General features: G+C 39.9%; 1 protein-coding gene across 1 annotated transcript in view; it reads left to right on the top strand.

The window, feature by feature from the left end:
* The window catches only part of LOC142955963 (vasoactive intestinal polypeptide receptor 2-like), a 39,038-nt gene extending 23,045 nt beyond the window's left edge, over positions 1–15,993 (top strand). The window contains exons 4-13 of the mRNA XM_076097230.1: positions 1,328–1,419; positions 5,553–5,650; positions 6,969–7,101; positions 8,580–8,730; positions 10,288–10,348; positions 12,309–12,378; positions 13,260–13,351; positions 15,028–15,157; positions 15,287–15,328; positions 15,820–15,993. Coding sequence (XP_075953345.1) covers positions 1,328–1,419; positions 5,553–5,650; positions 6,969–7,101; positions 8,580–8,730; positions 10,288–10,348; positions 12,309–12,378; positions 13,260–13,351; positions 15,028–15,157; positions 15,287–15,328; positions 15,820–15,993 — 1,043 coding nt within the window. The remainder of the gene's footprint in view (positions 1–1,327; positions 1,420–5,552; positions 5,651–6,968; positions 7,102–8,579; positions 8,731–10,287; positions 10,349–12,308; positions 12,379–13,259; positions 13,352–15,027; positions 15,158–15,286; positions 15,329–15,819) is intronic.
* Positions 15,994–25,826: the final 9,833 nt, after the last annotated feature.

The following is a 25,826-nucleotide window of genomic DNA, read 5'->3' as shown; positions in this document are numbered from 1 at the left end:
AGGACTTATTAAACCTGATGGCCATAATATAAACCGATAATTGTTTAATGATCATGCTGCTATGTTTAGGAACATTGATGTCCTTTCATCATTAAAAGAAAAATATGAATTTACAGTCTTGCAAAATGCTTCCAGAATCCACATCGGGCACAGTTGTCCCTCTTCGTGCTGTGGAAAGAAAGTATTACACAAACCACTGAAGTTCAAAATGTAGATTCATAAGCAAAGTTGATCCATTAAAAAACTCTCGTAGCTTCATCTGCGGTCACCCGGCTGTGAGGAGGGTTCGTGAAGTGTGTAGCGAGGCAGAACTGTGGCGACTTTATTTCAGGTCAGTGAGAAAGAGGATGCTCTGTAATTTTTTTACAGTGCATTCTGGAAATTTCCAAGAGAGATGAACTTCCAGTGCACCCCAGCGATTTTGGCATCGGGACGCCCGGAGGATGTCCCTCAGGAGTTCAATGCAGACTGGACGTTGAGTTCATTTGAAACACAGACAGAGTGACGCTTCACTTCACCATGAAGTGTTTTCAGTTACACATCACGCTGCTTTCTTAACAGTCAGATTCAGGCGGCAATCTCCGGTTCTGACGAGTGACGACGATGCAAAAATAAAACGTGCATTCTCTCTAATGTCCACCAGGGGGCGACTCCTCTGGTTGTATAGAAGTCTATGAGAAAATGACTCTACTTCTCTCTTGATTTATTACCTCAGTAAACATTGTAAACATGAGTTTATGGTCTCAATCTCTAGTTTCAAGTCTTCTTCAATACAGCATGATGTTCATTTAGTACATTATGGTCCATTTAGAGTCACACAGACCATAAAGCAGGGGATGCTTTAGGGCGGGGCTTACTGTGATTGACAGACGTAAACGACAGACGTAAACGACATCTCTACGTCATTCCTCCGCATTCTGAATAAGGTCACCTCCAACGGCCGTAATCCAAGAAGGCGACGGTGAAATCTCCAAACTCAAGGCTTCATTACATCAGTCCACAAACAAATGGATGACCTCACGATGACTACGTCCACTTCTTACATACAGTCTGTGGTTTGAACGCTACACAGAGCAGCTTGCCAAGAAAAGCGGTATTCAGTTGCCAGATGCCGCTAAATCCTACAAGCAAGTCCTTTTAAAGTAGGAAAAAACCAACAACCGGGCAAACTTCCCCATGCTGACACATAAACAGGATACACAGTAGATCTATAACATAACAACACACATCTGATGTTACCAAATGTAAAAAAAAAAATTATGAGTTGGTGTTTTTTTTGGGGGGAGTTTGAAGATAATTCGCTACCGTCTCTCTTCGTCTCTCGCAGGTAACATCAGCAGGAACTGCACGTCAGCGGGATGGTCGGACGTTTTCCCGAACATCACCAGCGCTTGTGGCTCGGACACCATCCAGGACAAGGTGCCGTCACCGTCTTCACGTTGTCTTCTTCTCCGTCTGTCCTTGCTGTAAATGTCACCTGAACACTAACAGTCTGCGAGTGCGCAGCGGGAACAGCTGCAACATAACGTGGCCCATTAGTGGCCTGTAATTGATGAAGCCTGCAGGGGTCGTCTGTTAATTAACACGGGGATCTTTAAAAGGTCAACAGCAGTGTGATGCATGTTTAAATGTGAGCAGCTCCCCCTGACTGTCGTCATTGGGAGCAATTTGGTTTTACAAAAGTGTAATTCTGTGAGTCCCAGGATGTGTTTATAATAGCAGGCATTTACATTTAAAATAAGGATCGTTTAAATTGCAGTCTAAATTTGAACACCTTATATTTACAATGTCACTTAATCATAGATTTAAAGAAAAAAGTAACATTTGTATAATTGCTATATTTTCCTACATTACTGAGAAATGGAATTTGACAAAAAATGGTTTCTGACCGGCTGCAGCTTGGCTCTTTGGCTTCACAGTGTGTTTTATTCATGGACTGTTTATAAGAAGTGGACGTAGTCGTCGTGACGTCACCCATTGGTTTGTGGACTGATGTTCTGAAAGCTCATGTCCGCCAATTTTGCCGTCGCCATCTTGGAATACGGCCGTCGCCATGTTGTTTTTTCCGCAACCAATGAACGGTGTGAGAAGAAAAGTAACAAAAGAGCCAAGTATTGAATTACACGCTATAGATATAGTTTAAAGAACTGTAATTAAAATGTGGTGTGGCTGAGGATGAGCATGGTGAATCTAACTTGATCAAAAGAAACTGTCCCCCCATTTCAACCGACCCCGCTCTCTCCTACTTCTGTTAACATACAGTGACAGGTTCAGCAAATGTGGCAAAAAAAAACATTTTTATTAAAGTTACCATCGGCAGTCCTAAACGCTGACGAAACAACAGTTCTTCTGGAGAACACCACGTCAACGCTAACTGAAAAACGTCACCATGCTCAGGATAATCACAAGTATAATACGTGAAGTTTTGTCCAGTTTGCTGCGATTCCTCCTCCAGCCTGAACGGTTTCAGGGGGAAGCAGGAGAAAGTATTTCGCTGAGGAGAATGTTTGGCCTCGTTTGTCCTGGACGGTGATAATTGCTGCTCGCCTCCTCTTTCACTGCCCAGGGTCAGTTTGGGTCACGACTGCTCTTATTCTGAATCCCCTATTGTGCTTGTTAAACTGACTGTCTCCCCGTCTCTCCCACGTCTCCTCGTCTCTCATCCGTCTCTATGCAATTCATCCAAAACATCCTGAACAATAATCCTCGCCCCCCCCCCCCCCCTTAGGAAAGATTGTACGAACAAGTCTTATACGAAGACTTTGAGCCGTTGCACACGTCACTGCTTGTTTTTGAGTTTGAATGAAGTGGGTTTTTTTTACGATGACTTGCAACCCATTAGTGTCTAGACGGGAGGTTAGCCAGTTGCAGGTTGCATTCATTCAATCACACAATACAGCAGTGGTCGTTGCAGACACACCTGGCGGAGATCTGGACTCTACTGAGTGCACCTTTCTAGGTTCAGTGATCCATTTATCTCAGTGGTCTCAGAAGGCAGAACATGATGTGCATTTAATCTCTCTTTCTCTCTGCATACTGACTAACCTGGTGCTCCATCTTGTGTTACAGAAACGCTACAGGTGCGGCTCACTGTAGTCAGATCGCTGTCAGGACTTTTATATTAGAGTGAACTTATTAACATGAGAGCAAAATGCGATATTTCAAATAAATGTCCAATAAATACACATTTTGAGCCGAAATGTGCTCACACTAGGTGAAGTGTGTGTCAGCTGAAGAGGGATGGAGAATGATAGGATGGGGCATTTCCCCCTATCTCACTATCTCACACACACACACACACACACACACACACACACACACGATTGGATCTGTCCAACTAAACTAAATGTGTATTTGATGTCAGACTTGTTTTTGCTTCTCATCAAACCAACACGCTTTGATTTTCTCATGAGAGAAATAGGAACTCAAACACAAAACACCTTTTTCTGAGGAAGCAAGATAACAGGACACACACACACACACACACACACACACAGACACACAGACACACACACACACAGACACACACACACACACACACGCCATTTGTTGGCAGATTTCAATCTCTGTTTCCGTTTCAAACAGGAAATTATATGTTCTTCGGTTTTTCATGCCAGGAATTTTTCTCAATAGCAAAACACTTTCTCTTCATCCTCCAACAATGAGCGTGTTCTGATCTGCTGCACAGCGTATCGCATCACAACCATGTTGAAACACAAGTGATACATATTTTATGTCCTGGTGAAGTCTAAAAGGAACGTTCCAGAAACAGAACAAAATCTGAATCCTGCTTCGGTTCCAAACCTCCGGAGCACTTTCCTTCACATCGTCCCAAACGGAAGAGAAGAAAAACAGAAGACTTCAAATGAAATCAGTAAATCTAGTTCTAAAAGTGTAATCAGAATGATGAAGGAATCAGGATGGAAATACGTTGCTTTCTGGTTAATTATATGAAATCAGATTTTCTCTCAGATCGGTGTCTTTTGGGTGAAATATTTTATGAATTTAGCTGGTATTTTTTCATATAAATCTTCTGTATTTTCTTCCTGTTGAACACAAAACAATTAGTCTACCTGTACATTCATCTCATCAGATATGTCACTAAAAAGAGTTTTCTGTCCTAAGTTTTTAGATTTTCTTGGTGCATCTTTAAGTTCAAGCAAACTTGAACAACTTAAGTATTTTAGACAACATTTTGCCGACTTATTTTCTGGGAGGAATTTGTTATTTTTGTCTCATTGTTTAAGACTTTAGCCTTAAAGCCTTTATTGTCTGAATCAGCTTTTATTACCTGAGTAAAAGGAATCTGACCTGGTTAATTGGTGATGAGACATTTCACAATACAGACAGGAAGCAGGACAGCAGGTTGCAGAGAGTGAAGACAACAGATTTGTAGTTTTCGGCATCTTGATATTTATTTGGGAAACCAGAAGTGACACGTGTGGGTGGAGTGACGACAGAACTCTGAATATGCGACGGTGCATTTATTGCTGATATCTCTTTGACTTTCCCTTCAAGATGATCCCTCTTTGCTTTGTGAGCTGCCTCAAAAGATTTTGCAGATCTTTTTGAAACGATTATTCTTGTAGAAGAAAGTATGATGGTAAAAAAAACATGACTTTTCTTTTGAAAATTATCAAATTTTTCATCAAATATGTCATCATGTCCAGATTCGTCTGTTTTTCTGGAGAAAGTGCTTCAGCATTTTTGTGTCTTTGTCTTCACATGGAAGACATCTCAATTCTGAAATTAAACCTGTCAGCAGCTTCTTCCTGTTCACTTTGCTCGTTTGGCTCGTTTTGTGTCACGAATGGCTTCGCTGAATTGCCCATTGTGCTGTCCTGCCTCTCTCTCTCTCTCTCTCTCTCTCTCTCTCTCTCTCTCTCTCCCCCCCCCCCCGTGTTACTACCTCCCCCTCTCAATTCAGCTCAGCCCAAATCACTGAGTTTCACTGGCAGTGAATTCTGTAAATATTGCCAGACCGGCATCATTTTAATCATGTTACATTGCTGAAAATTCTGATTTAAAAATCCTTTAAGATCTTATATTTTCATAACGCTAGCTTCCTTGCTTTTTATCTATCCATCTGTCCGTCCGTCTGTCTCTCTGTCCGTCCATCTGTCCGTCCGTCTGTCTCTCTGTCCGTCCATCTGTCCGTCCGTCTGTCTCTCTGTCCGTCCGTCCGTCCGTCCGTCCGTCCGTCCGTCCGTCCGTCCGTCCGTCCGTCTGTCTGTCTGTCTCTCTGTCCGTTTAGTTTGTTTCGTTAAGTGCTGTCCTGACCTCATAAAGCATAACAAATGTAAAGGGTTTATCCTCTGGGGAGCAGGAATGTGCTCATTTTACTGCATCTGCCCTTTAGAAGTTGTTTGTCCTCATGTGGAAGAGCAACATTTGATCAATAGTGGCGCAATATAAATAGAAAAGGGTTCACCAAAATTATTATTATTCATCATATGAGACCAGTAGTTTCTACGGAGCACAGGACTGAGCACCTGCTAAGTTGCTGAAAGATAATGTCTGACCATGTTCCTCTACTCTCTCCGTCTCTGCAGCTGGTCTTCTACGTGGTGGTGAAGACGTTGTACACTCTGGGTCACAGTCTGTCTTTGATCGCCCTCACCACAGGGAGCGCCATCCTCTGTCTGTTCCGGTAAATGTTACAATATTATCACATGAAATAAAAGCCTGAGTGGACATCGTGTAGAAGCTGGTTCTTTAAAATACAGAAAGAGACCGTCTTAGGATGGGATCACACCAAAGACTCTGATTAAGAAGTGGACGTGGTCATCGTGACGTCACCCATTGGTTTGTCACTGATGTTATGAAGCCTTGAGTTCGGCAATTTCGCCGTCGCCATCTTGGAATACAATCGTCGTTATGTTGTTTCTTTTCGCAATCAATGAACTGAAGTTACGATGTTTGGACTGAGGAGGAGTGACATAGAGACGATGTATACGTCTCTGGTAGAGACCTGTCAATCACTGTGTAGCCCCGCCCTAAAGACTTGAAACTAGAGACTGAGACCATGAACTCATGTTTACAATGTTTACTGAGGTAATAAATCAAGAGAGAAGTAGAGTCATTTTCTCATAGACTTCTATACAACCAGAGGAGTCGCCCCCTGGTGGACACTAGAGAGAATGCAATTTTGAAGACAGAGGTTGCTGCCTGGATTACACAAACCACAACGGGGGGTGAAGGTCCTCCACGCCCGCCGTCGTCTTTGATCTCAAATACACAAGTTTTGTGAAGCTACACTGTTGTGATGCTATCTTGGTGAAAAAACTGGCAACACCTGGGCGTGACTAAAAAAATACGAGAATGTGAATTATGCACTACATATCATATGTCTACGGCTTCTATTGCAAAAGGTACGATTAGCTTTTGTCAAGATTGAAAGGAGTAATAAAGTTTGCCGTCTTGGTTTAGACTACGGAGTCTCCGTGTTGTTGTACATCATAGTGTACATTTTGAATATGTTTGTTATTGTCAACAGATGTGTGTTTGTGTGTGTGTGTGTGTGTGTGTGTGTGTGTGTGTTTGTGTTTATGTCACAGACTCTCCGTTTACGGCTTAATTGGATTTAGCTTTATTCAGTTTGTTCATTTAAATGATGTTAATTGGAGCTTCTTTTTTTACTCTGCTGCTTGGATTAGTTTTAAAAAGCGTCTGAAGGTTTCAAATGAGCAATAAAACCTTTTGAACTAAACAGAGTAAATGTATTTAAGTCATCTGTGAAAAGATATTATAATAAAAAGATATGGAAATAGGTTTTAAGGGTGCATTTATCTCAACACTTTACAGTCATACACTTTAAATAAGAATGTCTTTTTCTCTTTTCTTTTAATGACATCAGTAGATAAAGCTGCTCTGCACCATTGGTATCAACATTCTACATATTCAGTCTTTATCAACAGAACACGTTTTCATTTTCTATAATCTGTACGTTGTGTGTAACGTCTCTACAGGAAGCTCCACTGCACCAGGAACTACATCCACCTCAACCTCTTCTTCTCCTTCGTCCTGAGAGCCGTGGCCGTGCTGGTGAAAGATGACATCCTCTTCAACCGAACCTCGCAGTGCTCCAACCAGCCGTCACTGGTGAGGTCCGCCGCCTCCGTCCGCCGCCACCGAGGCCCGAGTCGTGTCCTAAAGGGAAACAGGGAAAGCTAAACAGCAGGAAAACAGTCTCAGCGTGATGCTCCCAGCGTCAGTTTGTAAAATGAAACGTGAATGTAAAAAAGGTTTTACAGAAATGAGACGTAATATTTTCAGCTCATATCTTATAACATTATAGAATGGATCTACTGTGACAGTTAATTTACTGATACCAGGGTTTGATTTAGTTGGCATGACTTGTTATTACCTTATACTCTGCAGGCTTTGGAATATATATATTTTTACTTGATCCTGAAGCCGACTCTTCCCCCTTAACGTCCCTCCTCTACTTGCCTTCATTTGCTTCTTACATTGGAGAGGAAACGTCTCTGTGATAATTGAAGGAATACTGTCGGGGCGCTCTGACCTTTATATTCTCATCTACTCGCTGCTTGTAACGTTGTGAACTACAAACTAAAGCTCATCCTGCTGGTGAACTCGCTTATTGCCCCACATATTGTTGTGGAATATTTCTTATGACTAGTCGGGAGAAGAAAGTGAAGGTTTTCTATCAATATAAAGTAAACAGAGTTTTGATGAACGATCAAAGTTTGTAAAGTCAATTTATTTGCTTGCAAGCAAAGAGAACAGTCTCACAGACACATTGCAGTGATCTGTAAGAGTGGTCTACCTAACAGTCACAATGCATGGACATTTATGCTCAGCCAGCTTCCTGTTATCTGCTTAGCTAACAAGAATACACAAAGAACACAATAAAAGGCAGGTCATCCTTCGAGCCTTAGTATACTTCATTTAAGACAGTCAGGAAGATGCTTTATCTCCTGTTTGCAAATCCCTTTGTTCACAGTTTGCCTTACAATAAACCGTTTAAACTCACAACAGATGCTTCCTTTGAAGCCACTGTGACATTGTTAAAATGACCATTGCAGAGACAGAATAGACATTCTTTACCCTCACACATCATATCTGCATGCAAAGGTTTACGCCTTTACAACTTCAGATAACGCGTCACAAAGGAAGTCAAAAGTATTTCAAACAGAGGATCTCTGTTAGTCAAGGCCTCTCTGTGCCTCTGTCTTAGGAAGAAGAAAGAAACAGTGCACAATGATAACAGATAACAAGACACCTGGATACTAAACTAATTAAAGTCATCTACTGAAACTACAGTTTGGTGTCTGCACTTTTAGGACTTACATTCTTTAAACCTTCACATGAGACTATGACATATTTTCCCATTACAATATCAGAATAATTAGCGTTATTGCCTGATAAGCCCACAGTGTCTCTGTGGAAGCACCAACACATTCAGCCCTTCAAAGAGAACCATAGGATGTGCACTCGAGGTTGATATGACAAAAGGACTTGAAGGTTCATTTTTTGTCGGCAGTAATACGACATTTTCCATTTCTTGGTCGGAGCCAAAGTCCATAGTTAAGATGTTTGACCTTTGTGTTATTCAGGTGGGATGTAAAGCCAGCCTGGTGTTCTTCCAGTACTTCATCATGGCCAACTTCTTCTGGCTGCTGGTGGAGGGTCTCTACCTCCACACGCTGCTGGTCGTCATCTTCTCCGAGAACAGACACTTTATCGTCTACATGTTCATCGGCTGGGGTGAGCTTGTATTTAATTTGAGGTTCAGCATTATTGGATTATTAAGAGGAATTAACTTAGCATCATTAATCACGATTTTATTATTTTATGCTCAATCTTATCTTTTAAAGATGTTTGAACAAACCCGATCTCAGTGCAATGCATATAAATAGCACAACATTCTCCAATTTATGTTATTTTCTAGTGTCGTTATTATGCATTTTAGGCTTTTCTCATGTCATTTTACGCCACGTAAACGCAACATAACCACTTTAGGACTAGAAAAAAAACATGCTTGGGCTTAAAATAAGTATGTTAACTCAGTAAAATATGTACGTAAATGTTTTTAAGAAGTCGTTTATCCCAAGTGCCTGTAATATTCTTAACTCATCAAAGTAACTGAGTTGATCTAAGCCACAGACACTGATATGAACTGTTTTAAACTGTATTATTGTATTGAAACAACGTAACGTCACAAACGTCACTAACATAACATTATCAAAAAAATGAACACTTTGGGACACCGGTCTCGAAAACGACACGATTAGTTTGGGTCTCGCCGCTTTTGTCAACTTTATTCCCAGCAGCAGCAGCAGCAGCTCTGAGAAAACAACCGTATACAGAACTACCTGCTCAGCCCCAAACAGCAGACAGACACAGTTAGAGACTAGCTGGTGAGAGAAAACAAACATTTAGCTGCTGAAGAGACAGATATTTCCTTCAGAAGTTGGTGGAGACTAAAAACCAAGCAAATATGAGAGCGAATATTTGGCTTATATTCCTCAGGTGGACACAAACACGACTCCAGTGGGGCCGTAGTGTGGCTTGATGTCTGCTGGGTGTGTAAATAAGCAGCTGTTTGCTACCTTATCAGCTTGTTTTGGAGTTTTTCTGCCCCCTAGTGGCCAACATATGATTAATGCAGCTTTAAACAACATTTACTTGTCGGTGTGACCACTTTTCACCTCCGCTAGGCAGCAATTTTAAGTGCTTAAGTTAGTCATTTATATACATTTACACAAAAGTTTCTTCCTTTAAGCTCCTTTAACTATAATTTGAAGTGTCTCAAATGTAATGCTTTAATCAGTAAAATGTATCTGCTTAACATTTTCCTTTTTTAAAACATCTTGCAAAGGAAAAGATAGAAATATCATATTTTTCTACGCTCGTGTTTTCCATGTATGCGTAATACACTTAGTTTGGTGCTTTTCATAAAACTCGTGACATGATTTGATGTCCAACAGAATTGGTTTAATGTTTTAATACTAAATAATTATGTTATTTGTGCAAAAGATAATTAAAAGTGTGAAGTCATGTGATGAGGTTTCAAAGTGAGCTAACTGTAATATATATTTCCATATATTTGTGTCAATAACTTCAAATCTTTGTATAGTATTCACATCATCTATGAATAAACACATTATTGTTATTTATGATATAAAATAAGGATATGATTAGAAGAAAAAAAAGAGAATGAAATAAATGTTATTCTTTCGTATGATATTTAAACAATCAAACACACAGATATGTAACGTTTTAGCTACTTTATATCAATGTTTTCCTCGTGGCGTTTTGCAGGAATCCCCACGGTGTTCGTCTCTGCGTGGGTGATGACGAGGATTTATCTGGAGGACACAGGGTGAGTGTCGCCAACCAATCACTCATCAGCATGGAAATGTGATTCAGATTTGGTCTTATGTGCACATCTGAATATCCTTCCACATAGATACAAATTGTATGACAGCAATGTGCATGCCATGTGGTGTCTGATTAATTATCACATGTATTTTGTTTTGTCAAATGGATATATGAACGCATGTCACTCACTCTTTGGAATTGTTTATTATTTTCTACTTCATTATGCGATAGAAGACAGGAGACTGGCACACATTGATATTCAACGGGGATTGCATTTCATTAAATATTAGGACAGATATTCCCCGTGTCAAAGAGCACTTTATTGGATAATTTGTTTGGATGGATTTGCACTGAGTTGTTATTATTATGAGCTTGGTGCCACTGATCTGCTCGGCTTCTGCTGCACATTATTGCAGCTCAACACTGAGTGGGTGTATTCTTAAAAAAAGACTTTGTGAAACAACTCTGTTACAATTACAGAGCAGCGGTCTGACAGGTAAGCACAGCAAGGAAGCAGCTCCATAGTGTGAGGAGACTTTGTGGAGAATGGTGAAGAAGCTTGAGCGTGAAAGTTCACCCTTTACCTTGGGAATAGAAGCGATGACAAAATCAGTTTAAAAGCAGCTTTCAAACACTTGATGAAGGGTGTGAGAGGCAGTTGAAAGATCCAGAAAAAGTTGAGTTAAGATTATTTCGATTGAGATTTGAGCTGACGAGTCAAATTGAGATGAAGACACAAATATTAAGTCTTGAGACTTAATGTTTTGTCTAGAGTGCATTCTGTCTTGTTAAATTGAGTCTTTATTTGAGATTTTGATTAAAGTTATGGCCATGAAATAGAATTAGACAAATATTTAAATTAATTTGCACGTCAATATATTTTTTCAAACCGTTGTTTTTTTTCATGAATACTTTTCCACAGAATGTCAATATTGCGAATATTTAGGACAAAGCCGTTTTTTTTCGGAGCTTTTGCACCACATATAAACCAAATCACGTTGCGCAGAACAGACAAATTCAAAAAGTACACTATAGTGAACAACAACACGGAGGCTCCGTAGTACCGAAGCAAAACCGCAAACTTTATTACTTCTTTCAACCTTGACAAAAGCAGACCAGACCAGATCCACTGCTTCCCTTCTTACCTTTCACAATGAAAGTCCGAGACATATTCACTGTGCCACTGTTCACCACAGGGAACTCAAATTGTTCCTTTTGTCCTCTGCCTGTGTTGATCTATTTAAATTGTAAAGTGTTGCAACTGTCTCAAATTTGCATCGCTGCCAGTATGAATAATTTTGATGCAAAATATTCACAGACGAGTGTTACGAATTTTCATGTCATTTATTCGTCACACCCCTAGTGTGTAAAGGCCTTTAGGCCTATACATTGGATTGGTGCATTAGTCATAATCTGCTGTATCAGGTTGTGGTTGCGGATACAAGTGGCGGAAATGAGTTTCCGTAGCAGGGTTTCTGGGGCTCATCCTCAGAGAACGCAGTAGAAACGCTGCTCCTTCATGTTAAAAAGAAGCCAATTAAAAATGGTTTCGGCCCACTGATAACGATGCCTCCAGTTTTCTGGGCATGTCCAACTGGGAGGAGAACCAGCAGGAGGGATTAGATACTCCACCTGACTTGGATATATCTTGGGATCCTCAGGGAAGAGCTGGAGGACACGGATGAGGAGAAGGATGCCTTGCTTGGACCTTTATAAGTGGCCAGTGGATAGATTAGTGACTTAGACTTGCCCCAAAAGATATGAGACTCACTTTAAGACCTGAATGACTCAACCTTGCAAACTATTTTTTCACATCAAACGTTCAGATCTGCTGAAAATACATTGAGTACGTAGCAGCCTGGTTCTCCTTCTGCTAGCAACCATCCACACTTATATAATATATATATATATATATATATATGCTATGAAAGTTACATTATGGTTATTTATGGTGCCTTCAGGTGCTGGGAGAGAAATGACAACCCCATACCCAACTGGGTGATCAACGGACCAATCGGATTCTCCATCATGGTAGGTTGAGGTTCATTACCTGCTGTTTGTTTGCAGGTGTCTCACATGCTTGTCAGTTATAAAAGCACTTCCACGTAGAAAGAAATGGATGATGATATAAAGGATAGATATGCTAACCCCTCCCCTCCTTGAATAACTGTTCCTATGCCTGACAAGCTTTTCAAAAAAGCAGTGTGTTCGATTGACAGTGTAACCACCCAAAATCTGAGCAAATTTCTGAAACAATTACCACTGGATTTCAGACCGACGTAAAAAAATTGAAACCATTGAAATGAAGTTGATAATTCTTGTAGAAGAGATATAAGTAAAGTAATGTGCTGTTTAGTGGTTACATTTTGAAATAAATATCTTACATGTAATTGTAGTGCGATGTTTTGCTTCGTTCTTAGCTAACTTCTTCATCTTTTAAATAATATCTTCTACTTTTTAGTTAATAACTAAACTCTTGAAGATGAGGACAAACTGAGGTGATTGGCAAAGTCCTCTTAAACAGATTGGATACAGCTTTAGCATGTGAAGAAAATAAAGGCTTAAATATGTCAATCGCTAAAATGTGTCTTTTAGCTGACAGTCTTCAAGCTAATAATCTTTAAACTAACAGTCTTTAAGATAAGATTATTTTAGGTAACAGTCTTTAAGCTAATAGTCTTTAAGCTAAGAGTCTTTTAGGTAACAGTCTTTAGCTAACAAATTCACAAGCAAATGCCCCAAAAATGCACCCATTTGCTGTTTTGCTCTGTTTCTGTCTTAACTTTTCATTCATTGCTTTCTGTGGGTGGAAAACTGTCCAACAGTGCAAAAATAAAATCCTCCCTCGTGTGTTTTTCTGACTCTCTTCAGTCAATCTGATAGCTCTGTTGTTTTTCCTCCCGGTCTCCAAGGTGAACTTTATCCTCTTCATCAGCATCATTCGGATCTTGGTTCAGAAGCTGAGGTGTCCTGACGTGGGCGGCAACGACCAATCACAATACAGGTATCTCACATGGGGCATAGACGCTAAACCTGCTCGTTTGTTGGTGTAAGCTTGTGTAGGTAATAGTCAGCAAAATGACCCTAAAAAACCCAAACAACAACAACAGATAATCGGAGACACCCAGAACATTTTCATCCGTTCTGTGTTCGCTCTCTGCAGAGATAAGAGTGACGCTAACACTCATTCAACAAGAAAGCGTTTGATGATGCAGCCTTCATGAAATGGGGAGTTGGGGGTGAAACCCTCTATGCATCTATGGAACGACACATTCTTGCAAGATTCAGTGTCTCTTTGGGTCAGAGGCGATGTGTTTAATCTTCAGGCAATTTTACCCTACAGGGAAATCAGATCTGTGCTGAGCTGTCGGTATTCTCGGGTCGAGTCGGAAGGTTGAGACGTGATGAAAAGCCTGTGTAAGCCACTGCAGAATCTCCTGTTAGTGCAGGTGACGATTCAGTGTAGCTCAGTGTATAGGATTCAAAGACTGTATATAAGAAGTGGCCCAAGTCACCGAGACGTCCCCCGTTGGTTTGTGGACTGCGGTTCTGAAGTTCGCCAAGTTCTGAGCTTTCAACTGCATTTCGGACAACGAAGCAAACTTCATTCACTGAAGTGAAACCACCTTTTTTTGTCTCAGTTCATAGATCTAAACTAACTGCATGGCACAAACGTTGGGACAAACTGACCTTTTACAGTAAATCAACAATATGTGTTCTCAAACAACAGGAATAAAACAGCGTATGAATTACACGACACGTTTGTAATCCATTTTGCGTGTAAAAAGTACGGCATTCATGCTTTTTGCATGTCATTTGTAGGCCATGTAGTCAGTACTGACTGCAATGTAAACCAGGCGGCAAAAAAGTGAAGCCGATGTGGAAGTGTCTTAAAACTTGCATTCTCTCTCCTGACCAGCAGGGGGCGACTCCTCTGGTTGCAAAAAGAAGTCAGATTGTATAGAAGTCTATGAGAAAAAACTCTACTTCTCACTTTATTTATAACCTCAGTAAACATTGTAAACATGAGTTTACCTTCTCAATCTCTAGTGTAAAATCTTCTTCAACACAGCATGAAGTTTATTTAGTAAATTATGGTCCATTTAGATATCGTAACTTCCGTTGATCGGTTGCGAAATCACTGGAATCGAGACTTCATAACGTCACTCCACAAACCAATGGGTGGCGTCATGATGGCTCTGTCCTCTTCTTATATACAGTCTATTACGTAAACACATCTGTGTGAATTTGCTACGCTATGCTAAAAAAAATATGAAAGAGACCACCTGTGGTGGACCGGAGAGGAGGTGGATGGGTCAAACAAACACAGGACTTTCAACCAGGACACCGGTGTCCCAAAGTGGGTTTTTATTTTAAAGAGACATTTGTGACATGTTTTCCTGTTGCTTCCGTATGTATTTTACTTAGTTTACTCACTTGTTTCATCCCCAACCTTGATGTTTTCTCTCAACCTAACTTGGTGGTTTTGTTGCCTAGCGAGGTGATGTAAAATGTCAATGCGAAAAGCCTTAAATGCGTAAAATATGACACATGGCAATATCGGAAATGTTGTGCTATTCATACGCATTCCCAGGAGATTGGCTTGAGTAGGAACAAACGCGAAATCTTTTACAGCTTAATGGTGCTACAAATAACGATTCATTGCTGTTTTTCTCTCAGGAGATTGGCCAAATCTACTCTCCTGCTGATCCCTCTGTTCGGGATCCACTACGTGGTCTTTGTTTCTCTCAGTGAATCCATCGCAGAAGCTTATAAAATATTCTTTGACCTGGCCCTCGGATCCTTTCAGGTGCGGTTTCATTCGTCCCTTCACCCACAATGTTATTCTCATTAAAATATGTTAATGTTATAAATTGACTATGTTGAATCATTTGTGATGTTAGTTGATTTTTTAACATTGCTGTGTTGTTTTCTTCAGGGTCTGGTGGTGGCCATTCTGTACTGTTTCCTAAACAGTGAGGTAAGCTTTACTTACATGAAATTTGGCAGTGCAGTAGTGTTTAGTAATATTAACGAGAAGCAAAAGCTGAGCGTGGCCCTTTAAGTCAACATCAATTTGCATAAATCATAATTTCCTTTTCAGCCTTTTGATTTTTAAGTGACGGAAAAAATTATATAGTTTTAAAAGATTCCCATTAACGTGTCTGCATTCAGCCGATACCACGCTTACTTAAAAATATGCAGCTTCATTTCAATGTGGTCTGCAGTGGAAACATATGATAGGAAGTAAATTCTATTTTTATTTGGTTGGAGCAACATTTTTTTAGTGTGTCGAAATTGTATCATTATTTCCTTTTAAAATAATTTTGAATTATATTATTCATCAAGAGCATGGGGGTAAACGAGTGGTTCGGTGCTTCGGAAAGCTGGTGGAAGTTTAATCACTTTTCTATCAGTAAGACGTACATTTATTTAGTTAAAAAAAACACATTTGTTTATCTATTTTTGCAGGTTCAGGGCGAGCTAAAGAGAAAGTGGCGGAGTATATGTCTGAACTGCCATCTGAGCAGAGACCACCACTTCAACAGCACCTTCGCCTCCAGGAACGGTTCAGATCACATGGTGCAGTTTCACCGCAACTCCCGAACCCAGTCCATCCTGCAGTCAGAGACCATAGTGCTGTGAGGACCTGAGGGGATACCCTTTAAAACAAACAGTCTCCAGGTCGAATAGTTTTTACAAAATGATTTTAGCACAACGTTGAGGTGAAGTACCACATGGGTGGGACCTGCACATCGCCCCAGAGCATATTTTGGTTTTAGCTTTACAAATCTCTGCGAGCCTTCAAAATGTACCTTAAGTGGACCTGAAGCAGTTCTGATCCATCCTTTGAGGGTGTGCTTGTGTTTGGTTTCAAGAGTTTTTTACGTTGTGTTAACTGTGCAAGCCAAGAAAGAACGGATCTCCAGCAACCTCATATTTTGTCAGTTTTTCCATGACGTGTGAGGTAAGAAATGTACGTACTTCTGTGTATGTTAAAGGCATCGGTTAAATATCTATGAAGAAATATGTGTAAGAGAAACAGTTCCATTCTTCCCGTCATAGGGAGCAGAGCTGAAGACTTTAGATTGAAGGATCGAGTTGTAACCACGTTGCAGCCGTTGCACTGCCGTGTAGGGGACATAATATTGTGACAATGCATGTGGTTGATGTACGTGAAAAATTTACGAGTGAAAATAAGTATTTTTGTGAAGCCTAGCACATTAGCGACAAAGGGAAATCTTGAAATACGGTCGTGTTCGTGAGTTACTATAACTTGGAATTACAGACTGTATATAAGAAGTGTACGTGGTCACTGTGACGTCACCCATTGGTTTGTGGACGTTATGAAGCCTTGAGTCCAGTGATTTCGCAACCGATGAACGGAAGTTACCATATTCGGAATGCGGACCATTGACGTAGAGACGACGTATACGTCTCTGGTAGCCACCTGTCAATCACAGTAAGCCCTGCCCTAAAGCATCCCCTGCTTTATGGTCTGTTTGACTCTAAATGGACCATAATGTACTAAATGAACATCATGCTGTATTGAAGAAGACTTGAAACTAGAGATTGAGACCATAAACTCATGTTTACAATGTTTACTGAGGTAATAAATCAAGAGAGAAGTAGAGTCATTTTCTCATAGACTTCTATACAACCAGACTTCTTTTTGCAACCGGAGGAGTTGCCTTCTGCTGGTCAACATGTTTTAAGACACTTCCACATCGGTTTCACTCGGCAGAACCGGAGGTTGCCGCCTGCATTGAATTCATAGTATATATATATATATATATATATATATATTAACCTTTAAATGAAGTAATGTGTGAGATAAGTACATTGATGATTGTTCTCCCAATGACGGCATCAGTCGTTTCAACAAATGCCACAAAATCAGGACGTTTGCGATCAAGTGACAAAGCCCTCTAGTGGTTGTAGGGAATAATGACTGGTGTCCATCGGGAGCAAATGAGGAAACAGTGTGATGTTGTTGCCATCAAAAAGTCCCATTTTCTACCGTGAGTCAATGGTGGTTTCTTTTAACCATGACCACAGTAACCCTAGCCAAGTCGTTTTTGTGCCTATACTTGACCAAACCATAACCATCGAGGTGTTTATTTTTGAAACGTTAAGTTGCAGCAGTGTCTTTCAAGGTTTCACTCAACCAAGCATCAGAAAAGCAGGTCAAGCTACATGTTTAGCAAATTGAATTAATGGTTTTCAGAGCATGTTATGTGCAGGTCGAAGTTTTCATTCCAGCAGCAGTCATTTTTTCCGTGTATGCAGGAAAAGGTGACAAATTGTCACTTTTGTGATGTATTTGGGGTTCATAATGGCCACACCCACCCATCTGATACTTTAAGCTTGTTAAAATCGCTGCTAAAAACGATTCACAAATGCACAAATGAGGCCTGGTTTGTCTGGGCTACTGGTAAAAACGCTGGTAAACAGGGTTATGTACATTTAATGATACGCTGTTATTGAGAAGTGCTGTGCATGCTCCATACTCTTTATCTGTGCTATGATGGTCTTGATTCTGTGCTAATCTGCTATATTGAAGCAATGCTGGTGCTCAGACTGAAGATGCCATGTAATTAAAAGGAGAATTTATGTGTCCACTGGGAACGTCTGTTGAGATTGGGGGCGTAACCACTAGTCACTTGCTTTGTTGATGATCTCAATACAACCAACATAATTACCGTATTTTCCGCACTATAAGGCGCACTTAAAAGCCTTTAATTTTCTCAAAAAACAACAGTGCGCCTTGTAATCCGGAGCGCCTTATATATGGATCAATTGGTTAATTGGTTGATCCATACTGGTTGTACACGGCGCTCTGTCAAAATGTTTCAGTACGACTGGTAAACTACAAAGCCGCACCGCGGTAAACACCGGTACTGTGCTTACTCCTAGTCCAACACCACTTGTGTGTATAAAGACCCCAAAATGGCACCTTTCAAGAGACACGCTTACGACGCTATTCTATTCTATGCGCCTTATAATCCGGTGCGCCCTATATATAAAAACAGTTCTAAAATAGGCCATTCATTGAAGGTGCGCCTTATAATCCGGTGCGCTTTATAGTGCGGAAAATACGGTAGTTGTATTCAAACAATACAGTTTGCTCATCCGGGGAGTCGTAGGCTTAGGATGTATTTCACAGATTTGTAATGTACAATTTGAGCAGGACTGAGGTTTCGGGGGAAGCCACTCAGGGATCTCGTCCCACAATGACGTGTGTTGATCTACGCTGTAATTTTACATAAATTCAAGTGACAGGTCAGAACACTGTTTTCGCTTGAAAAAACCTAAAACCTCTTTGCCCCATCCCACTGGAAAAATAAGACCAATATAGCCTTAGAGGAATATTATTTAAATTGAAATAGCCAACAGGTTGCAGATGAAATGAAAGTGTGTGGGTATGTTGCGACAAACTGAAACTTTATTTCCATCACCAAGGAGGTTCAATATTTTCGGCCTAGATTGTCAGTTTTTTTGTCTGTTGGTGAGCAAAATATATATAGAATATATAAAAACTGCCCAATTGATGGCTATGAACTTTAATGGCTATGAACTTTAATGGCTATGAACTTGAGCAATTCAAGAACCGATTTACTTTTGGTGCAAATAGAGCCACTATGTGGTCAGCTAAACAGCTTCGTTTAACGGTTAACAAGTACAATATGATTATAGAACTTAGATCACTGATCAGTTTAAATCTAAAGATCAGTTTAACATCCATGAAAATCTTGTTTCTGCCGACCTCCAGTGGTTTCACTTCTTACCTTCCTGTAGTGATGTACGTGTGTACTTCAGGGTGTGTCAGTACACAGTGATATCAATGATGGGTGTGGTGACAGATGCAATGGAGCACATTTAAAAGAAGTTAGTCAACAATCTGCTTCAAACTTATTTTCATTTTCTTCAGCAGAATCAGGATCATCTCCCAACAGTCACCAGTTTAAGCAGAAGTGCCAGGTGGATACAGGAACCTAAAAGAAAATAATCATTATTTGCTTATGAGTGGGAATATTGTTGCTTTTATTCATGCAGCAAGTGTTACGCAGCAGTTGCATAATATTTTCAGTGTTTGCCTTTTTTCGTTGCTGTTGGTCAAAGCTGTCAATGGGACAAATTCTTGTTGAATCTAATGTACATTTTTGTCAAGAGATGACAAGAAAAAAAGAGGAAACGCTTGCTTTGTGTAGCGTGCTATATTTGTCTACATGTTGTATTTAAATTGTTGCCGCAACTAAAAAAAATCAGGTGACACTTGGATTAAGGCATACAGAGTAAGGTTTATTCTGAGTAATCAAATGTTCTTATTCACTATCTGTTAAACAGTTCTCTGTCCTGTTAAGATCTTTGGTGAACAAAATACTAAAACCACTTACTGTCCTCGATTAGTGGCAAAATTTGATTACTTCTTAAATTAACTTTAAATTTCATTAAGATACATTTTTATTTAACAGCACTCTAAACCAAACTTGTTCTCTTATATACATTAATTAAGAGCCACACTCAACTGTGCCTTAAACATATTATTTAACACGGGTCTGGACCAAATACACAATAAGATGCATTCTTAGTTGTTGTCTGGAATCTGGTTGATAAATCTAGGAAGCAAATTAAGGAAATCCTACATGTTTTTTTGCAAAATTAGGTGATTTTAGGGCGCATGTTTAGATACACCTGAGTATCATCTGCATATATGTTCATTAGTCTCAGGGATGATGTTGTCCATGCATGTAGATTGAGAATAGTAGAGGGCCTAGGATTGAACCTTGTGGAACACCACTTCCCAGAGAAACTTTAGCAGAATTGCGCCACAGCAACATCTGAGCGAATATGTTTTAAATACACCCTTAAGTTTTAGTTTCATTGCCTGACATTTTGCCAACATTTTTAAAGTTTGTGGATAAGATGTGTTACAAAAAAACAGCATGATGAAGTGAGAAAAAAGTGAATTTGCTTCTTTAAGGCATAACATTTCCCAATACACTTTTCTTTTACATAATATAAGTTATTCAGGAGGAAGTAAAGCTAAGGCATAAAAAAAATACACACAATCATTCAAACATTATAGTCCAATACAGATGTACTGTATGCCTTAAGAAAAGTGTTACCAAATATATATCAAACAGGATGTCACCATGCTACTTAGTGTATCATAAGACGTCTATGTGACTGTGAGTGGTTGAGAGTATTCAAACGCTGTAGACCATGTACAACACAAACTGTTGGTTTGTCGAGTGATTTCATATTTAATGTTGACGGCTATGATGCTGAGTATCATGTCGTTATTCAACACGTGTATTTGTATAGAGACACCATGAATGTCATGCAACAGATGATTGATAAAGGCTATCTTTGTAAGCATTGCACGGTGTGAACATTACACTTTAAAACTTTGCATTTTGATTCTGCTTTCAGAAGAATCGTACTTAATTATAGGAAATGATTTCTGCATAACAAAGTCCCTCACAATTCAAATTAAAACGTGTTGACACACCTTTAAATATGAGGGCATGTTTTTTATCTTTGGATTGGCTTATAAGAATACTCATTTGAATTTTGTATCAACCGAAGCCGACAAAGATTTTGTTCGTCATGTATTTTAATCATTGCAACACACCAAAAAAGCCCCAAGCAATTGGTTGACTCTTCTATAATTTTAGTACATTTTTAACTGATTATAGTAAAATCCTTTTCAGTCCTAGTTATTCTTCTTTTGCCAAACTGCGTGCGCACACTTAGGTACGTCATCATTGTTTAAAAACCGCAAAAGGGTCTATCATTTAGGTCCACGTCGGACATATTGGAGCTTTTAAAGTTTTTGACGTTTTGAAGGATGCTGATGTGAACAATATTTCAGGGAACAGTCAGAATCTGGTTATTATGGCTCCCATAACTACCAAATGATGTGAATACAGCAACGAACAAACAACACACTTTGCTTGTTGGACCTCCTCAGTTCTCAGGACTGCCTGACTCTTCTGTTGCACCTGTTCACGTTTAGGTGAGGTCTAATCAGACATAAGTGAAAACACATGTGTAGGTATGGAGACTATTTCTCCTCATGTCATCTCTGTCAGTAGGCAAAAGGGAGAAAAGCAATGAGTTTCTGTTTTGTTTGCTTTGTGGGTCTAATGTTTGCTAGAGTTGATAAAACTAAAAGAAAAAGGTCAGATGGACTCCCGGTCAGCCAGCTGGTTCTCTTCCCAGTTAACATCCTGCTGCTCTTGAACCATGTTCTGCACATGATGGATTACTTATTAATAAAGATGGCTTTCTGAATGAGCCAGGCCCTTGAGCCAGGCAGTGCACCATTACAGCTGCAGCTCGTTGCTTCTGTGCTCTCTTTCTCATGCAGACCTGATTGAGTTTCAATCAACAGCTTTGGACACACCTGGGCCCGGTGGGCCACATGCATGAAGGACTTCGCAGCAGCAGACCTCCGCTCCTACCGTGTCTGTGTGGTTTAGTTTCCTTCATCCATGCATCACGTTTTCACACACCCACTACTGACTACACATTCCTCTCATCTTTTCATTTATTTTGACTCACTTTTTGATCAATAAATACCTTTATTTATTAAATACCTCCCATTTTTTATCACAGTTTCAGAGCTGGGCTGTGACAGTATCTAGGAGGCATAAAAAGACCCGTTTGACGAACATACATTTTTATTTCATCACAGTTCACAGAATCATTAAATAACAATTAGTTCATGAAAGCTTGTAATGTAAAATGATCTAAACACTGGTTAGTTTTTCTGATTGGTCTGAAGTGAACAGAAGAACATTGTAGTTATTTAATACGAGCGACAAGTAAAAAAGAAGGTAAAGTAACAGAAAATGTCATAAAGTGTTTGACTCAGAAATACCATTTCTATTTTACAACACTTGGAATGATGAAGGCTCTTGCAAATGTACAAAATGTAAATCATACTTTGGTGTTCCATTTTTACCTTTTTACTTAAGATTATATTTTCTTTTTACAAAATCTACCAAAATGAAATAAAAACGATGAAATCGAGGCTCCTCCTCCTCCTCCTCCTCCTCGGGGCTGCCCGGCCTTTGAGGTGGCGAGCTGGATGTTCAGTCATCTCTGTGAAGACGAGCTGCCTTTTATCGGAGCTGACAGAGCGACTTGAGGCAGTGACGCCACTAATTGGGATGGGGGAGGGGAAAGGGGGAGGAAGGGGGAGGGATGGCTGGGCGACGACTGAGCGTTTGGCTTTATGTCGCTGGTTGCTGTGTGTGGAAACCAGAGTCCAGAGGGGTGGAACTGAGTCTTTACTGCAGTTTCTTTAACAGCCAAAAGTGAAAAATCATAGAGGAGAGAAGACGATAAAAATCCAGAAAGACCCTTGAGGCATTTCAGTTCCGCTGTGACTTTATCAGCTAGTGGCTAACAGGTTCAATTTAACAAATGTGAAACTAAAAACAATCCAGACACAGAAACATTTCAAGTAAAAAGAAAGATTTACATTTTTTAATTAAAATGCATATTTTACATCAAAGTCTGAGTGAAACGGAAGTTGGTGCGTGTTTAGCTTCTTTACATTACATCCCTTGCATTTGATTGGAGCACTAAAACGTGGGCGGGCTTTAGGACGTTCACGTTAAAGTAACGGAATGATTGACGGATCAATGTTAAGATATTATTGGTTGAAATTGGTTGGCACTAGCTCACTTTTTTTCATTTGCAATGAATGGACTTAACGTCAAAAGCGAAATACCTTCCCTTGAAACATAACTGACATTGAAGTTTGTTTGTATGGGGATGTAATTCTTCGGACACGAGTAGTACAATCACTTCCTTTTGTCTTACAGATGCTCTTTTCTTTCTGATTTATTTGACACCATCCGAGCAAAGCAGTGTAGCCGTATTATCACTGTAGTGCCACAGGCATGAACAGATGCATTACAGACCATCTGCTACACTTAGTTATCAAAGTTCCTACAGCTCTTTACAGTAGATCTGATGGGATAATCCGGCTAACAAGCTAACATTTGATGAATCAGCCCACCAGAGCTTAAGTAAATAGCTCGTGGCCACTAAAGAGGACCACTAGGATTAGTTCAGGCTGTTAATATACTTGATATAAAGAGTGCGGAAGTTTTGACTGTATGAATGTAACGAGCAGGAGTTGACACGTGTTGCTCGACTTTTGTAGGAAAACGCACGAAAAATGAGGAGTAACTTTTTCGTAGGATATCATACGAACCGCTGAAATCATCAACCTCATTTCAGTCATTCATTCCTTTCCGCAGTGTTTGAAGTCCACTTTCACATCTCTTCTTCTTCATTTTTGTGAGAGGTTTACAGATCCTCATAAAGTATTCTCAGCCTCACCTGGGCCGCCCCGATGAATTCAAACGTGTTTGACATTTTAAGGAGTTAAAAGCTGGACTATAACACCGGTACTGCCGGAGCGGTACCATAATAGTCAATGAGAGAGACAAGCCGGAGCAGATTTATCCATCCCTTATCTGTAATTGCTTATTATTCTCAGGGACTATCACAGATAGATATCAACCAGTCATGCTCACACGAGGAAGTCGGAGATGCGGTGTGAACATGCAGCATCCACACAGAAGGGCCGTCCTGCCCGGGAATCGAACCCCGTTTCTGTGAGGAACCACGTGCAGCTGTGCTTCCAAGATAATCGAAATAACCATATTATTTCAGTGCACGTTTGAGATTAGTTAAAATAAAATCTGTGAAGATTATCTTTATGTGTGAGATTCAACCCGATTTCAAAATTGTTTAGGACTTTAAAACTCTGCAGTCTGTAGGCTGAGCCCGGCTGTAGTCCTTTCACAAATCTGTGCTGACCTGACAAGTGGCGGCATCATTCTGAATGTCTCCTCTCCTGCTCTCAGGAGGATCGGGCCCCAGACAGGATATTTATTAACAGAATACAGAGGCAGAGAAATCCTTCGTCCCTAGTGGGCGAGAGTCGCTGCCTCCGCCTTGTTTTTCTGGCAGCTGTAGTGACACTTTTAGGTCACCGCTGTGACCTTTCACGTGTTCGTTCATTAGTTCAGTCAATGAACAGACCACAGCTTCTGCATGAAGAGCAAGCTGAGATCAGCACTTCAGCACTCTCTGCTACTCAGGGGAAATAAAATCCAAACCATGAGGCTGTTTAACTTGCTGCAGTGGAGGAGTTCTCTTAGCTATTGTGTACACATACAGTATGTTCAGTTATCTGATGTAGATATTATTTACTGTTTTTTTATTTGTTTATCCCAGTATGCATTAAAGAAAGAATCATATGGTTTTATAAAACAGCATTTTTGAGCCTTTTTAGTTTTCTTGGTGGAGGAGAAAGTCAGGAGGCTGAATCTTTAGAACCAAATTAAATGAGATAAATGTTAAAATGTATCCTTGTACAAAATTAAGATTCAAGAGATATTAATCTGCACTAACGCAAAGCTTTATTGGGACAAAAAAAATGTATAGTGTGCTACTCAACATTTATTTTTTTCCTTTGTTGATTCTGTTGTCTTGCACCTGGTTTTAAAAGATCATCGAATGTGTTCACAGAGGCATAAAATGAAGTTCCCACATGCCACAAGTGTCCCTGTTTACTTGAAAGTGAAAATAAAGCACATGCAAATGCAAAAGATACATGTCAACATGTATTGTTTTGGAGGTTTTTTACACACAAAAAATGTGCATATATACATCTTACTGGGGGCGATATCGTTGTTAATTTAGTTAAATAGATGACGGCTCTTTTGTATCAGAGAATTCTGAAGAGTATTCACTGCGTATGAAAAAAAAGGGTATTTTATTTATGATAGTTCATATGGAAAACTAAGACCTAACTAGCGTAATAGAGCATTCTATTAACATACATCTTTCAGTGTCATTCTGGAAGTTATAATACTTCTCATAACACAAGATGATGCATTTGTAGTCCAGTAAAATTCGGCCAAATCTTTCTTACTTCCTGCTGAGGTTTAATAGTTTTCCCTACGTTTAACACTGCTCAGCTCCATCTGCGTGTTGGCAAACATCAATGTGAACTGACAGGACGTGATCGCGGTCATATCTGCCGTGATGCATCATTTCCTCGACAGCCTTCCAGTCTCTGTCATTCCTCTACAGATGGCGTTACCTCATTTTATTCTGGCTACCCGATGACCAACCTCCGCTGGATTTTGGATTTTGATTTGATATTTACAGTTCAATTGAAATTTCACAGAATTGTTGTCACGTGACTGTTGGTCTCAGTCGAGTCAATCGTGGCTTACTAGTTGCGCTGAGAAGGGCAGAATTAAATAAATGACCATGTTGCTCTGTAACTGCTGGTTGTGCAAGCTCGGGCTGCTAATCGAATAGTTGGATACTTTAGCTTTATTAAGGAGCAATAGTTATCATACAAAAGAGGAAATTAGACGGAACAACTAATTGGTTTCGTTTTTAGAAAAGAAATCCAGTTAAATTGCATGCAATAA

Source organism: Anarhichas minor, unplaced genomic scaffold, assembly GCF_050575085.1.
Source record: "Anarhichas minor isolate MPS153535 unplaced genomic scaffold, ASM5057508v1 ptg000024l, whole genome shotgun sequence".
Taxonomy (NCBI): Eukaryota; Metazoa; Chordata; class Actinopteri; order Perciformes; family Anarhichadidae; genus Anarhichas; species Anarhichas minor.
This window is presented reverse-complemented; position numbering and strand designations above follow the sequence as displayed.